The following is a 16,671-nucleotide window of genomic DNA, read 5'->3' on the forward strand; positions in this document are numbered from 1 at the left end:
CACAGGTTTTTCTTTTCCTTTCTCTTTTCCTCTCCTTCCCTTTTGTTTCTTTTCCTTTCTTTTTGAGACAAGGTTTCATCGAATAGACTTGCTATGTAGCTTAGGCTGGCCTTGAACTCATCATCTTCCTGCCTCCAGCTCCAAAGCACTGAGATTACTGCCAAGCAACGCATGTTTGGCTCTGGGAAGTTTCTTTCAGGAGCTTCAGCAGGCCAGCTGTCCCCAGACTCAGTCCTGAGGAGGGCAGCCTGAGACTTTACAGGAAAGCAGTTGTGAGGGAGAACTGGACATTAAGATTTTAGCATATCCGAATACATGCCAACCCTGGCTTGGGTTCCAGCCCACTGTCCTGGTCTCCTTGGCAACTGACTTCCTGCCAGGGGTACCCCTCTCCTGGTGTTACCCTGGCAACCTTCAGGCCTGCCTTTCAAGGTCCTGACTGGTTTATAGTAAATATGAGTCGGGGCCTAAGGAGGCACTTAGATTGTGAGGGGCAGGGATGGGAGGCTGTGTTCCAGGGGGCGGAACAGGGTGAAGTTCCAGGACCTGCTGGAGTAAGAGGTGGTATGGCCTTGGGTAGAGGCTCTGTTACATTCTGTGGTAGAAGAGCTGCAGCCATGAACTACAGATCTCTAGAGTCAAGGCCACTGCTGCTAGAATTGGAGAACACTGTAAGGAGAGAAACCTGCTATCCTGCACCTCCACCCTCAAACTGCCTTGTCCAACACAACCTGGCTCATTGGGGAATACTTGTTTCTCATGCCTCTCCCAGTAGGATCCCTTATTGTAATTCAACTCCCTTTTTGCTCCTAAAGTCCTTGTTTTGAAGGTCAGTGGATGGATTCCTTGACACTACTGGCCTTTCTTAAGACAGGGAGGGGAGAAGAAGGTTGGTTGAGCTATAGTGGGGAGAGGGGCCTCCCTCAAGGTTTTCTCCACCCCTCCGGGCATGAGGCTCCAGGGAGGGGGGTGGCAGCTTTGGGTGGAAGGTGGTGTGTGGCTCTGCTCCCCACAAGCCCGGAGTCCCACCCCCAGGGAGGACCTCACTGTGTAATTACTGCCCTTTCCCACACCACTGTTCTCAACCATATAATTTATCTTGCTCAGGTCCCTGGGCAGCTCTGTGAACCTCTTTAGCCCTAAGGCTCTCTTAACGGTAGTTGGGTTTGGGAGAAGGGAACCAAAGTGAATTTGCATTTCAAATTTGCATTTCGGGCTCGAGGCCATACCACTAGAATTCTTCCCAGAACTCTCTCCATCTTTACCCAGCCACTTCTCACTTTTCCTTTCCTTTTTTGTGAAGAGCCTGGGCTTGAACTAGGCATGGTATACTTCTAGCTTTTTGATAGATAATTGGAGATTAGAGTCTAATGGACTTTCCTTCCCAGGCTGGCTTTGAACTGTGATCCTCAGATCTCAGCCTCCTGAGTAGCTAGGGTTACTCGTGGGAGCCACCAGCACCACATCTGGCTTTTTGGCTTTTCTTATTGCTCCACCTCCAGTGTGGGAGAGCAGTGGCCCAGCCTGGCTGCATTACCTGGCGGTGTCAGCAGGCAGCGCCCTATTCTAACTACTAATCAAAAAGAGGTCTGATCATGATACTCAGTATACAGTACGTGGAAAATCAAGTATGCAACTTGTGAATAGGAATGGGAGGGGAAAACTGGGAGAAAGTGAAGGAAGGGGTGACTGTCCAAAAGGAAATGTATGCATTACCTGGATTATGACATGGCAACACCTGTGCACAACACCTTAATATATTAAAAAAAAAAAAAAAAGGAAAGAAGGGGATTCTGAATGTGATGTCTGCTTCTCCAGATACATTAAAATATGGGTGGACAGATGTTGGAGGCTCTGGGCCCAGGTGATGGCTTCAAGCGTGGGACCTGGGCACCAGCAGGGCCAGCTGTGCAGGACAGATGCTGCAGGTGCTGCCGGGGCTGTATCTGGGTGGTGCTGCTACTGTTGCCAAGCCTGGTCATCTGGGGGAGGGGGCAATGCTGCCATGCTGGTGGTGGACTCTGAGCCCAGTTTCCAGGTGGGAGCTGGGTTCAAAGGTCTCTGCAGCCTCTCCTTACTGGTGCTCTACAAACCCGAGACCTACCTGCTCTGCCTTGGGGTGTGTGTGCACTGGTCGGCTTCTCAGTTGAGGTGTAGCTGGAGTGGCTGGTTTCATGATGAAGACTGACCAATTTTACCTTTGCAAAAACCTATGAAAACCTCCAGACTTGGGTTTGGGAATATGGCCTAGTGGCAAGAGTGCTTGCCTCGTATACATGAAGCCCTGGGTTCGATTCCCCAGCACCACATATATAGAAAACGGCCAGAAGTGGTGCTGTGGCTCAAGTGGCAGAGTGCTAGCCTTGAGCAAAAGGAAGCCAGGGACAGTGCTCAGGCCCTGAGTCCAAGCCTTAGGACTGGCAAAAAAAAAACCCTCCAGACTATTAAACCAGAAGCTAAGGTGAATGAGGAGTTTGAATGGCAACTGAAATGATGCCGGGTAGTGGAATATGAAGTGGATACCGCTAGTGCAATTTATAAGCGAGGTGGTTTATGAAAGGTGACAGAGAAGTATCAGACATGCAGGATTTACTTCAAGAATAATTTGCCATTGACCCAGCAACCATTTCATAAGGATTAAAAGATGACATTCTCTAGGGCTGGGACTGTGCCTTAGTGGTAGAGTGTTTGCCTAGCATGCATGAAGCCCTGGGTTCAATTCCTCAGCACCACATAAACAGAAAAGGCCAGAAGTGGCACTGTGGCTCAAGTGGTAGAGTGCTAGCTTTGAGTAAAAGAAGCCCAGATTCAAGGCCCTGAGTTCAAGCCCCAAGTCTGTCTGGCAAAAAATAAAAAGATAACATTCTCTATAAATGTATAAAGTGCAGGTGATCTTTATTTCACAGTTCAAGTATTTTGAATCATGAGGAGGGAAGTGGGCCTACAGCCTTTGCCCACAAGAGAACAACACCGTCATTCTTGTCACAGAGAGTCAGGCTTGGTGGCCATCTTATTTCATTCTGCACAGTGGATGGAATCTACTTTGTTGGCAATGATAGGTGGACAGTCTCTTTGCCCAAAATGTAATGCTGAGGTGGGTTCCTTCAACTGGTATGATGATCAGCATTTGTGCGGCAGATGGCTGATACCTGCTTTGCAAATACACAAGAATAGAGTGGATGAGATGAAATGCTCCCAGTTTTAGGATCACAAATAAGAAAATTTTGACCTGTGACTTTTGGTGACTTGGAAGGAAACTTGTTGGTGATTTATTATTCGTGGCAGACAATCTTGTTTTTAGGCTCCTGTTTTATTTGGAATGTGAGGAGACAAAAATCTCTTGGTGTGGCACAGGAGCTGGGTTATTACAATACCTCAGACGAGAAAGCCTAACCTGGGCTCCCTGGCCAAAGAAGGTGAAGGCAGCAGAAGACAGAAGTCTTCAGAGAAAATTCAGTTTTCCAAGTTGTTGTCAGGTGAGGATGGTGTGTGTGTGTGCGTGTGTGTGTACTGGAGGTGTAAGGATAGCCAGAAAGTCTGGCTAGGCTCTTCTTAGGAAGTCTGCACCTCCCACCATTGCAACTCCATCTGCTCTCAGCCCAGCACGCTGAGTGAGTGGCATGACTGTATCCATGTGTGTGTGTGGGGGGGAAGGGAACAAACGGGCTTGGGGCAGGCAAGTTCTTCACATCCCTGCTCCCTCTTCCTGTGCCCACCAGCCTCTGTATCCAGGCCTGTTGCCTGCCTGCCTTCTTTTCTTTATTTCTCTTTGTCTCTTTCTCTGTCTATCTTTCTCTTTTTTCCCTCCCTCCATCCCCCAATCAACCCTGCCTTCTTTTCTTTCTTTCTTTCCTTTTCTTTCTTTCTTGTGTTGGTCTTAGTTTTTCACTCAAAGCTAGCACTCTATCACTTGAACCACAGTAGTTAATCAGAGATAAGTGTCTCATGGACTTTTCTGCAGGGTCTGGCTTTGAACCACGATCCTTAGATATCAGCCCCTTGAGTAGCTAGGATTACAGGCATGAACTGCCAGTACCCCGCAGCTCCTCTGTGATCTTCCTCACTGCTCTATGATGTGGGAGAGGAAGTTTCCTTCCTATGAGACTGAGAAGAAGCTGAGATTCAGAAAGTTAACGTTGGGAGGGTCCTGCAGGGGCAGGTGGAGCACCTGAGCTGGTACATCCAGCCGTGGGCTTTTTCCTGTAGGCTGAGCCTGACCCAGAGGCTTCACGTCCCTCTGCCTCCCTCTTCTTGCAGAAGGACACACGGGGACCTGGTCAGTGTTCTGGGGATCACGGTGAAGCATGCGGCCTCCCAGCAGGAGCAGCCACCATTATGACTGCAGACTCTGCTAGCCAGCACAGCACTGACATGGCCAGGAGGCCGCTGTGGGGGTCCCCCGTGGGAACTCACATGGGGGCCCCCCGTGGGAACTCACATGGGGGCACACCCTGTCTATGACAGGTCTCTCACGGTAGTGCTTCCATCAGGCCTGTAGGTGCCTTACCTATACCTCCCCATGTTTTGCTCTGAGCATGGAGTCTGGGCAGATCCTCTTCATTATCCAAAGTTGGACCCTCAGGGTTCAAATCCAGGCCCCCTTTAGATGCAACCTCTGTTTTTTTTTTTATTTAGAGCTTTAATTTAAATGTGTTCTTCATGTTACAATGCAACCCTTTAAAATCAATCCATACATAACGTTAAAATACTTTCAAAATTTATCAGCAGAGGCAACCTCTTGACCTTAAATTCCAGCCACCATTCTTCTTACCCTCCCTTAGTGGGGGTGAGGCCTTGACCCTGATGCACCTTTCATTTCCTCAAGTCCTACCGCCCCTGTCTCCTTTCTCCTCCTGCCTATTTTCTCCCCTAATGTCTTCCACCACCACCCCTTTCCTGCCATACTAGGTTTTGAACTCAGTGCCTGAGCTTTTTTGCTTAGGCTAGTGTTCTACCACTTGAGCTACACTTCTATTTCTGGCTTTTTGGTGGTTAATTAGAGATAAGTCTGTGGGCTTTTGTGTCTGGGTTAGCTTTGAACTAAGATCCTCAGATTTCAGCCTCTTCAGTAGCTAGAATTACAGAAATGAGCCACACATCATGGTGTGAGGCCAGCTTGGGCAGAAACAAATCTGTGAGATTTCATTTCCAAAACAGATAGCAGGGCTGGGAATATGGACTAGTGGTAGAGTGCTTGCTTCGTATACATGAAGCCCTGGGTTTGATTCCTCAGCATCACTTATATAGAAAACGGCCAGAAGTAGCTCTGTGGCTCAAGTGGTAGAGTGCTAGCCTTGAGCAAAAAGAAGCCAGGGACAGTGCTCAGACCCTGATTTCAAGCTCTAGGACTGGCAAAAAACAAAACAAAACAAAACTAGATAGCAAAAAGCAGGACTGGAGGTATACCTTAAATGGTGTAGTGCCAGCCAAGAAAGCATAAGGGCTGGGTCAGACCTGTAATCCTAGCTACACAGGAGGCTGAGATCTGAGAGTCTTAGTTTGAAGCCAACCCAGACAGGAAAGTCCATGAGATTCTTTTTTTCTTCTTCCTCTTCTTCTTCTTTTTCTTTTGCCAGTCCTGGGGCAACTTCCGGCCCTTTCTATATATGTGGTGCTGAGGAATCGAATCCAGGGCTTCTTGTATATGAGACAAGCACTCTACCACTAGGCCATATTCCCAGCCCCCCAGTTAACCACCAAAAAGTCAGAAGTGAAGCTGTGGCTCAAGTGGTTGAGAAAAAAAGCTCAAGAACAGTGCTCATGCCCTGAGTTCAAGCCCCATGGACTGACAAAAAAATAACAGAGAGAGAGAGAGAGAGAGAGAGAGAAATAAAGTATAAGGCCTTGAGTTCAAACTCCAGTAAAAAAAAAGTTCATGCCTGTAATCCAGTACTGCCAATAAATATATAAAACAAATAAAAATAAACAAACTGGGAATGTGGCCTAGTGGTAGGGGTGCTTGCCTAGCATGCATGAAGCCCTGAGTTTGATTCCTCAGCACCACATAAAAAAACCAGAATAAAACAGAAGCAGTGCTGTGGCTCAAGTGGTAGGGTGCTATCCTTGTGCAAAAAGAAGCCAGGGACAGTGCCCAGGCCCTGAGTTCAAGCCCCAGGACTGGAAAAAAATAAAAAATAAAAGAAATGCTACTAACTCCCTATCCTACTAACAATTACCTTCTGTCTTGACTAGTTTTACCTACACTCTTGCTTGTCTCCCTTCCCAACTCTCCATGGCCTCTGGGAACCTCCTGGTGCACCCTTCTGTTCCCTGTTGTTTTACCACTCAGAAGACACCCCTGTGCCCTTGCCAGAGCTTGCCCTGGGCTCCCTAGGCAGGTACCATTCTCTTGACCTTCCTCTCAGCTCCCCCTCTCCTCCTCCTTGCCTTTCCCTTGCTTCTCACTACTGAGCACTAGGGTCGCTGTTGTCCCCTAACTCCTACCCCCACCTCATAATGTTTTTCCTGGCCTCCTAGAGAAGGGGGGCAGGGACATGGCCTTAGAACACTTAGAGATCTGGGTTCAAATCCTAAGACTTCCTTTCACTGTCTGGGGCTCTGGACATGTTACCCTATGTCTGTGAGTCTTGGCTCGATCCTTCCTTCCTTCTTTCCTTCCTTCCTTCCTTCCTTCCTTCCTTCCTTCCTTCCTTCCTTCCTTCCTTCCTTCCTTCCTCCCTCCCCTCCTCCCTCCCTCCCCCCTCCCTCGCTCCCTTCCTCTCTCCCTCTCTTTCTTCCTTCCTTTTGTTCTTTCATTGCTCATTCTTTCTCTCTCTCTCTCTTTCTGCCAGTCGTGGGGCTTGAACTCAGGGCCTGAGCACTGTCTCTGGCTTCTTTTTGCTCAAGGCTAGCACTCTACCACTTGAGCCAGAGCGCCACTTCTGGCCTTTTCTATATATGTGGTGCTGAGGAATCGAACCCAGGGCTTCATGTATACAAGGCAAGCACTCTACCACTAGGCCATATTCCCAGCCCTTGTTCTTTTTTTTTTTTTTGTATATGAAGCGAGCACTTTTACCACTAGGTCATATTCCCAGCCCCCTTGTTCTTTTTTTTTAGTGCTGGTCCTGGGACTCGAATTCATGGCCTGGATGTTGTTCCTGAGTTTTTATGCTCAAGGTTTGTGCTCTACCACTTGGCCCACAGCTCCAATTCCAGCTTTTTTTTTTTTTTTTGGCTGTTAATTGGAGATAAGAGTCTTATAGCGTTCCCTGCCTGGGTTGGTTTTGAACTGCCATCCTCATATCTCAATCTCCTGAGTAGCTAGGATTATGGGCATGAACCATCAGTGCCTGGCTTGGTTTCTTATTTCTAAAACAGGAAACGGAATAGAGTCAAGAGGTGATTGTCAACTCAAAATGGATCAAGGACCTCAACATCAGACCTGAATCCTTGAAACTACTGAAGGACAGAGTAGGAAAGACACTAGAACTTATAGGCACAGGAAGGAACTTCCTGAATAGAGTCCCAGGGGCACAACAAATAGGGGAAAGACTCAACAAATGGGACTACTACAAATTAAAAAGTTTCTGCACAGCTAAGGTCATAGCCACCAAAATAGAAAGACAGCCAACGATATGGGAAAGGATATTTACCAGCACAGCAACAGACAAAGGCCTGATATCTGTCATCTACAGAGAACTCAAAAAACTAAGCCCCTCCAAGCCCAATAAACCTATTAGGAAATGGGCAAAAGAGCTAAAGAGAGACTTCACAAGAGAAGATATAAAAATGGCAAAGAAACACATGAGGAAATGCTCAACATCCCTGCTAGTAAAGGAAATGCAAATAAATACAACCCTGAGATACCACCTCACCCCAGTTAGAATGGCCTATACTCTGAACTCAGGAAACAACAAATGCTGGAGGGGGTGCGGGGAAAGAGGAACCCTTCTCCATTGTTGGTGGGAGTGCAAATTAGTACAACCACTTTGGAGAACAGTATGGAGGTTTCTCAAAAAGCTCAATATAGACCTACCCTATGACCCAGCCATACCACTCCTAGGCATCTATCCTAAACAGCAAAACCCAAGATATCAAAAGGACATTTGTACTTCCATGTTTATTGCGGCACAATTCACAATAGCCAAAATGTGGAAACAACCCAGATGCCCCTCCACAGATGAATGGATCCAAAAAATATGGTACTTATACACAATGGAATACTACATAGCGATTAGGAATGGTGAAATATTGTTATTCGCAGGGAAATGGTCAGAACTCGAACAAATAATGTTGAGCGAGACAAGCCTAGAACACAGAAAACAAAGGGGCATGATCTCCCTGATATATGACTGTTAACAAAGGGAGATGGAGAGACAGTAGAGACCAAGTCTGTGAACACTGTATATGTGCTTGATACATTGTAAATTGCATATGGGTCTACCTGACCTAGACAAGGGATGGAAAAACAGGTTGTAAGATATCACAAGAAATGTACACACTGCCCTACTATGTAACTGTACCCTCGGTGCACAACACCTTGTAAAAAAATTTTTTTTGCTTAATTAATAATAAAAAAAATTAAAAAAAAAAAAAGAGGTGATTGTGAGGATGAAGCCCTGAGCTAATGAACTTTGTGTTTAGCACAGGGCCTGGCATCTGGTAGAGAGGCCCAGCCCTGCCCACTCCGCTCCCTTTCAGCCTCTTTACTAGATACCCTCAGCCCCTGACCTCACCCTGTGAAGCCTTCTGGAGGCTATGGCTCTTTTCTTCCCTGGCTTACCTGTCCATAGATTACTCAAAACTTACTGATTAATATTGTTATTATTATTATTTTGTGCAGGTCCTGGAGCTTGAACTCAGAGCCTGGGCACTGTCCCTAAGCATCTTTGTGCTCAAGGTTAGCACTCTACCACTTGAGCCACAGCTCCATCCCCAGTTTTTGAGTGGTTAACTGGAGTTAAGAGTCTCACAGGGACTTTTCTGCCTGGTCTGACTTCAAACAAGATCCTCAGATCTCAGCCTCCTGAGTAGCTAGGATCAGAGGTGTGAGCCACTGGTGCCAGGATAGTCATATCATTGCAAAGCTAACAAAATAGATTTTTTTCATGCTGCAGCAATGGAGATTATAGTCTCAGATCCTTGTGCATGGTAGGCAAAGTCACCCCACTGAGCAACAAATAAAGCCAGCCTAATGAAAAAATATTGTCATTTCTACTTCTCATTTAATAAATATGCACATTTCCCAAGTTGTTTCCAAAATGTTTTTTTGCAGCCGACTTGTTTGTGCAAAGAAACAGGACAAAGCATTATGCTTGGGCTGGGAATATGGCCTAGTGGCAAGAGTGCTCGCCTCATATACATGAAGCCCTGGGTTCAATTCCTCAGCATCACATATATAGGAAAGGTCAGAAGTGGTGCTGTGGCTCAAGTAGCAGAGTGCTAGCCTTGAGTAAAAAGAAACCAGGGACAGTGCTCAAGCCCTGAGTTCAAGCCCCAGGACTGGCAAAAAAAAAAAAAAAAAGCATTATGCTTGCCTGTTATGTATTTTAGGTCTATCTTGATATTTGGACAGTTTGTCCACCCATCTTTACCATATCTAGCACCAGTCTCTACCTGCCACATATCTGGTGTGTGTGTGTGTGTATGCACGTGTCTGTGCATATGTGTGTTAGTATCAGGGCCTGAATTCAGGGGCTCAAACTCTCATGAATCTGTTGCTCATGGCTAGCATTCTACCAAATGAGCCAAGCTTCCAGTTAAGCATTTTACTGGTTAATCAGAAATGGAGTCTTGGAGGGGACTTTGCTAACTGGGCTGGTTTTGAACCTTGATCCTTCAGGTCTCAGTTTCCAGAGAAGCTAGGATTACAAGTGTAAACCAAGAGTGCCAGGTCTGCCATATACTTAGAAAAAATACTCCTTTTCTAGTGGTCCTCACTAGACACTATGTTGAAAATGAACTATACAACTTGTGGTGCGGAGTAGGATGGAAAAACTAGGAGAGAGCCAGGGAAGGGGTGACATTGTCCAAAAAGAAATGTGCTCTTTGACCTGACTCATATCACTGTACTTTACCTTTATTATAACAAAAATTTTAAATGCTACTTCTGTACAGCTGACCACTTTTCTGTCCTTAAGAACTTGCCCTTCTATTCCTCAAGGTCACCATGGAGATTTCTGTGAGATCCATTCTCCTTTCTCCATCCTTCCCTGTGCTCATCAGCCTGATTCTGAGAACTTGGTTCTGCCTCCTGGCAGAGGGCAATCCACATTTTCATTTTCTGCCCTGTGCCTAGCACATGCCTGGCATCTAGTGGGAGAACAAGAAGAAAATGGGTGAATACCCCTTTCGCTGGCATTTTTCCTCCTCCACGGCCTGCTGAGCAGAAGGGAGAACAAGATCCAGAATGAGTCCAGTGTATGCTATTAGGAGCGTGAAGGGGCAGAAGGCATTCCTCAGAAGTCCAGCCAGATCACTTTCCCTTTGCTCTTTCACTGTTTGTTTGCTTGTTTTATGAGCATATAAATTGCAGAAAGTGAGGAGTTTCATGCTGACATTTTTCATGCATGAATATAAGATACTTTGATTGTATCCACCTCATTACTGTTTCCCATTCTTTCCCCTCTTCCATTTTCCCTACCATTCCCCCTTATACTGTCATGTGTATCTCCCATCCCCTACTCCTTATACAAAAGAAAATATATGAAACTTGTCTCTGAAACTTGTTTGTTTTACTTAACACAATGATCTCCAGTTTCATCCACTTTCCTGAAAATAACATAATTTCATTTTTCTCCCTTCCTTTCCCTTTCTTTCTTTGTTGCTGGTCCTGGGGCTTGAACTCTGGGCCTGGACTCTGTCCCTGAGCCTCTCTGTGCTCAAGGCTAGCACTCTACCACTTGAGTCACAGCACCACTTTTGCCTTTTTCTGTTTATGTGGTACTGAGGAATTGAACCCAGGGCTTCGTATATGCTAGGCAAGCACTCTGCCAGGAAACCACATTCCCAGCCCCTCCCTTTCTTTTTTGAGGCAGAGTCTCACTACAGAGCCAAGGCTGGTCTCAAACTTACGATCTCCCTGCTTCAGCCTTCCAAGGGGAAGTTGTTTTTTTTTCTTTTCTTTTTACTTTGAATTGGAAATTGGTACTGAGGATCCACTCTAAGGCTTTGCATATGCTTGGCAAGCATTCTACCAAGCATTCTATATTTACAGCCAGAATTAAAACTAAATACATTAAAATTAAATACATATATATATATACATATACACACGCATATATATTTGCCAGTCTTGGGGCTTGAACTCTGGGCCTGAGTGCTGTCCCTGGGCTCCTTTTGCTCAAGGCTATTGCTCTACTACTTTGAGCTACAACACCATTTCTGGATTTTTTTCTGTGATTAATTGGAGATAAGAGTCTCATAGAGGGGCTGGGGATATAGCCTAGTGGCAAGAGTGCTTGCCTCGTATACATGAGGCCCTAGGTTCGATTCCCCAGCACCACATATACAGAAAATGGCCAGAAGTGGCGCTGTGGCTCAAGTGGCAGAGTGCTAGCCTTGAGCAAGAAGAAGCCAGGGACAGTGCTCAGGCCCTGAGTCCAAGCCCCAGGACTGCCCCCCCCCCCCAAAAAAAAAGAGTCTCACAGACTTTCCTGTCAGTGCTGGCTTTGAACTGTGGTCCTCAGATCTCAGTCTCCTGAGTAGCTAGGATTACAGGCATGAGGTGCCAGTGCCCAACTAAGGGTGGCTTTAAAAAATTTGTATTGTGGTGGTTTTAACTCTGGGCCTCACAGACTTTGACACTACCACTTGAGCCACCCCCTCTGCCTTTTCTTTTACTGTTATTTTTAGAATTGGGGTATCACTTTTTTGGTCTGAAACAGGGGCTGGAAATGATTCTCTGCCACTTGCTCACTGGTTGGTACTCATGACCTAAGCCCCACCTCCAAGCCCCAGGTCTCTGGCTAACCAGGATGGAGAGCCTCCTTTATAGGATTTCAGGAGATGACAGGCAGCAGACACCAGATCCAACTGCCTCCTGAGTAGCTAGGATCACAAATGTGAGCGTCCAGCTTTTTTTTTTTTTTTTTTTTTTTAAATTGGTTGAGACAGGAGTCTCACAAACTTTTTTGTCTGGGCTAGCCTTCATCTTCTATTCTCCTGATCTCTGCTGTGGAGTAGCTAAGATTACAGGCATGGAATCATGCCTGGCTTTATTTATTTATTTATTTATTATGGTAATGGAGCTTTGAACTCAGGGCCTTGTACTTGCTAGGTAACCCGACCCTTCTTTTCCGGACAGGGTCTCACCAAGTTGTTCTAAGCTGTTCGGATCGGGCTCCCACTGGTGATGCTCCGGTCTTCACCTTCCGCTTAGCTGGATTTACAAGCACGTGTCATCGAGCTCGCCCTTTGCTCACAAAAGTTTTTTTTTCTTTCTCCGTCCAAACTTCCCCACCCCCAGGGCCCAGGAAGCGGCTCTCGAATGTAGTACCCAAGAATCCGGGTTCGGACCCGACCGGGGCCTCCGCGCTCGCGGCCTCCCCCGGGCTTTGCTTGGGAGAAGGGAACCCCGCAGGCCACGGTGAATTCGCTCTGCGATCCCTAGCTCCCCGCCTCCTCCTCCCCCCGCCCCCCCGAAATGGCAGGGAAGCGACCCTGGACTGGCTGCTAATCTTCCCCCAGGGAGGAACAGCGAGCCGACCGTAATGGACGGCCGGGTAAGCTGGCCCAGGAGCCCTGGAAAAATGGAGAGGCCGCTTCAGGCGGGAGGCCAGGAACCCCTAGTCCAGAAAGCCGGGGGACTTCCCTAAGCGAGAGGGCTGGAGACTTGCTGGAAGTGTCGACTCCCGGCCCCGCCCGATCCAGGCAGACCCAGGACCCGGGCGGTGGGGGCGCGGACGGGGCGGCGGTGGGTTCTGGGCTCCCCAGCTGGTCCCGAGACCGTCCAGTCACCGCCCCTGCCTGGCGCCCTCACCCGCCTCCCCGGCTGGCGGCGCTCCGAGGGGTCGGGCGCGCGGAGCCCCCTCGGCGCCGGGGGTGGGCGCCGGGCTTCCGGGAGGGGGCCACGTGGCTCCCGTCGGGCTGGGCAGCGGGGACCCGGAGCCCACCCCGCCCCGGCCGGCCGCGGTGACTCAGGCCGCAGCTGTTCCCGCGTCACGAGGGCGGCGGGCGGCCACGGGGGGAAGGAGGGGGCGGCGGCGGGAGCCGGGGCGGGGCCGCGGCAGGCGGGGCGAGGGGGGCGCAGCCAGAGGGCCGGGCGCCGCGGCGGAGTGGAGCGGGCGACCTCGAGGAGCTCAGGTGAGGCCGCGGGCCGAGGGGACCGCCGTGGGCCGGGGGCGCCGCGGGTCTCAGAGATCCCTGCGGGCACGCTCTTCTCCGGGGCCCTGGCCTCCTCCCCCTCCTCCGGGACCCAGCCCCGCGCTCCCCGGAGCCTTGGGAAGCTTTGCCTGAAAGTTTCCTCGAGGAGCCCGAGTGGGCGCGCGGGGCTCTCGGGATCTTGGCCGCCTCTCGGGATCGGCGTCGCGCAGAAAGTGGCCGGGGCGGTGGGGTGCCGCGACCGAGCCCCGCACGGGCTTTTGGCGGAGGTTGGGCGGGGAGCGGGGGCTCGGGGAGCCCCGTCGAGGATCGGCTTCGAGCCTGGCCCCGGGGCGGTGGTGCCCCGCGGTCGGGCCGGGCAGCGCGGGGTGAGGGGGACCGGCTGGGATCGCGTCGCCCCCTCTCCTCTCTCCCTCCTTCCCCCCCCCTTCCCGTGGGCAGCGGCGGGGGGCAGGGAGACGTGGATCTGACCGCGGGCTTCCGGGTGGGAGGGGCCGGGAATGGGGGCCTGCCCGGGAACTCGCGAGGGCCGGGGAAGGGGAAGCCCGGCGCCCCCCTCCCGGTCTCACCCCTCCCTTCACGCGCTCCGGGCCTCATCCCCTCCTCCCGGCCTCTCCCCTCCCTCCCTCTGCGGCCTTCCCCCCCCCCGCCCCGCCCCGTCCGGTCTCCCCTCCCTCCTCTCCGGCCTCACCCCTTCCCCTCGCCCCCAGGCCCTGCAGCCATGGCGGTGGAAGGAGGCATGCGGTGTGTCAAGTTCTTGCTCTACGTCTTCCTGCTGGTCTTCTGCGTGAGTTGGGAGGAGGAAGGGGCGATGGGGGGGCTGCCGCCGCCGCCGGCTGGGTGCGGGGACTCCAGGCCCATGAGGCTGTCTGGATGAAGGCAGCAGCTGGAAGCCAGATGGGGGGGCGGGTGCAGGGCCCCGGCAGCTCGGGCCGCCCTGCCCTCCAAGCTCCCCTGCCCCCCCTTCCCCCCCCCCCCCGCCCCGCCAGTCCCTGAGGCTACCAATTCTACGAGTTCGGAACCCGGGTTCGTCCTCCAGAAATTGCTGCAATTCCTGTCCCTTCCTCCTCCTCCCGTCTTCCTGTCCGGTGACCCAACCACTTGTGATATGGGGCGGCCTGTGGGGCAACCAGCCAACTGCCCGATGCTATCAGGGCGCCTCCTCTCCCAACCTCCTCAGCCCTCCCTACTCCCTTCTCCTACCCTGCTAGCTGCCTGTCCACCTGAATGCCCCCCAACCGGAGAGGTTATTGTCCACCCCCCTCCCCCAGCCATGCCACCCTGGCCCCCTTCACCTTCCCTTCTCCCTGACCTGGCTGGGCCTAGTCACCAGGGTGGTTTGGGGAGTCAGGGGAAGCGTTTCTCCGCCTTAGGTAGGCACTTGTGCCCTGGAGTCAAGCTTTTCAGCTTCCTTTCCGTTTTGTATTGGGTTCAACTCCTGGCTCTAGAGCTGCTTAAGGAAAGGCATGACCCCTGACGCCCCCTTCCCTGAACTAGTCAGTCCCCAGCCTTCACTGTGGGGCCAGGATGGGGGTACCTCCATCCCTGGCAATCTCAATTTTCTGGGTGCTGGTCAGGTGTGTGCCCTTGGTGCACCTCCACCGCCCCAGTGCAGGCCTGTTGGGTTGTGCGTCTGCTCTAACCTCCACCTGCTTTCCCTCAGGCCTGTGCAGTAGGACTGATCGCTGTGGGGGTAGCTGCCCAGCTCTTCCTCAATCAGACCATAATCCAGGAGACGACCCCCAGCACCCTGCTGCCTGTGGCCATCATTGCCGTGGGTGCCTTCCTCTTCCTAGTGGCCTTTGTGGGCTGCTGTGGGGCCTGCAAAGAAAACTATTGTCTCATGGTCACTGTGAGTAGGGGCGTGGGAACAGCCGGGAGATTTCTGGGCTCAGTGGGGTGGGTGGGTAAGTGAGGCTTCCACGAGTGTTCTAGAGGCCGTGGGCCATCACAGGCCCTTTTTATCCAGACTTCAAACCTAACTCTGGCTCTCTTTTGCCCCCCCAGTTTGCCATTTTCCTGTCTCTTATAGTGCTGGTGGAGATGGCCGTGGCCATTGCGGGCTACGTGTTTAAAGACAAGGTAAGCAGAGAACATGGGAAGAATCTTCCTGCATTGGGGTGCTCTGGGGCCCACTGTCCTGATTGTCTAATATAACTCCCCTCTCCTCTCCTTACTCTTAGGTGGTAATGGAGTTTGAGAAGGGTTTCCGGCAGCAGATGGAGAATTACCCTAAAAACAACACTGAGTTGTTACTGGATGAATTGCAGAAAAGAGTGAGCCGGGTTGCTCAGTGCGGGAGGAGTGTGTGTGTGTGGGAGAGCATTTTCACCTCCGTGCCAGAGGTGGGGGCTTGCTTAGCAACTTCTACTTTTCTCTGCTCCCCCAGTTTAGCTGCTGCGGAGCTAGTAACTATACAGACTGGGCGAAGGTCCCTGACATGGCTAAGAACCAAGTCCCTGACTCCTGCTGTGTCAACGTCACTGTGGGCTGCGGAAAGGATTTCAAGGTGGAGGCCATCCATCCCAAGGTAGGGGAAGAAGACTGGCAAGACCTGTGGCAGAAGAAACCTGGGGTGCTCCTCTGCCGCGGCCCCCTCCTCCCCCCTCCCCCCTCCTCCTCCCTCCCCCTGTGGTTGGGAAGGGGAGGGAGGGGTGAGGAGAGGGTGGGAGGAGAGACAGATGGACCCAGGAGGTGGCCGGAAGTCTCTTTGATGGCTCTTTGCCGGCCTGCAGGGCTGTGTGGAGAGCATCGGGGTCTTCCTGAGGAAGAAGGTACTGCTGGTGGCCGCAGCGGCCCTGGGCATCACTTTTGTGGAGGTGAGTGGTGCTCTGGGCAGGGGCTGGGACTCAGTCCATGGCGTGTAGGGAGGAGGGTGCTGAGCTGGAGGTGCTGGCCTGGGGAGGGGGGGTCCTAGGTGTATGTGGGATCCCTTGAGGGGCAGCTTGCTTGTGCTTCTGACTCCTTTACTCTGCCCCGTATTGCCTTCCAGGTCCTGGGAATTGTCTTTGCCTGCTGCCTGGTGAAGAGCATCCGAAGCGGCTATGAAGTGATGTAGGGGCCTGGGCTGTTCAGCTTCTTTATCGTGGGGAGTGGAGTGATGTCCTCCAGGTTTTTCAATTAAACGGATTATTTTTTCACACCAAAAGAGAGAAGGTTTCTCTGTCTTAGAGTGATATTGGATCCTGATCCAACTTTTTTTTTTTTTTAACTGTACTGGGGCTTGAACTCATGACGTGTGTTGTCCCTTAGCTTTTTCACTCAAAGCTGGTACTCTACCACTTAAGTCACAGCTCCACTTTTGGTTTGTTGGTTACTCATGGACTTTCCTACCTGGGCTAGCTTTGAACTGTGATCCTCAGATTTCAGCCTCCTGAGTGGCTAGGATTGCAGATGCCAATCACCAGT

The 16,671-nt window shown here is 50.9% G+C and overlaps 1 protein-coding gene across 3 annotated transcripts; it reads left to right on the plus strand.

Annotated features, from left to right (window-relative positions):
* The first annotated feature begins 12,443 nt into the window (after positions 1 to 12,443).
* Positions 12,444 to 16,411, plus strand: Cd63 (CD63 molecule). Of its 3 annotated transcripts, none has more exons than XM_048362455.1 (8): positions 12,444 to 12,468; positions 13,974 to 14,050; positions 14,927 to 15,115; positions 15,271 to 15,345; positions 15,447 to 15,539; positions 15,653 to 15,793; positions 15,999 to 16,082; positions 16,256 to 16,411. In XM_048362455.1, exons 2-8 carry the CDS (start codon positions 13,985 to 13,987, stop codon positions 16,319 to 16,321), a joined length of 714 nt encoding a protein of 237 aa, XP_048218412.1. In that variant the 5' UTR covers positions 12,444 to 12,468; positions 13,974 to 13,984; the 3' UTR covers positions 16,322 to 16,411. The 3 variants fall into 3 exon arrangements, with proteins under 3 accessions (XP_048218412.1, XP_048218403.1, XP_048218420.1); XM_048362446.1 differs by lacking the exon at positions 12,444 to 12,468 and adding an exon at positions 13,180 to 13,245; XM_048362463.1 differs by lacking the exon at positions 12,444 to 12,468 and adding an exon at positions 13,560 to 13,631.
* The last annotated feature ends 260 nt before the right edge of the window (positions 16,412 to 16,671 follow it).

The sequence above is a fragment of the Perognathus longimembris genome, chromosome 1, assembly GCF_023159225.1.
Source record: "Perognathus longimembris pacificus isolate PPM17 chromosome 1, ASM2315922v1, whole genome shotgun sequence".
NCBI lineage: Eukaryota > Metazoa > Chordata > Mammalia > Rodentia > Heteromyidae > Perognathus > Perognathus longimembris.

Coding starts and splice junctions, on each gene's coding strand:
- Cd63 (XM_048362455.1), top strand. CDS start 13,985: ATGGCGGTGGAAGGAGGCATGCGGTGTGTCAAGTTCTTGCTCTACGTC. Junction 14,051..14,926: donor TCTTCCTGCTGGTCTTCTGC/GTGAGTTGGGAG, acceptor GCTTTCCCTCAG/GCCTGTGCAGTAGGACTGAT. Junction 16,083..16,255: donor TGGGCATCACTTTTGTGGAG/GTGAGTGGTGCT, acceptor ATTGCCTTCCAG/GTCCTGGGAATTGTCTTTGC.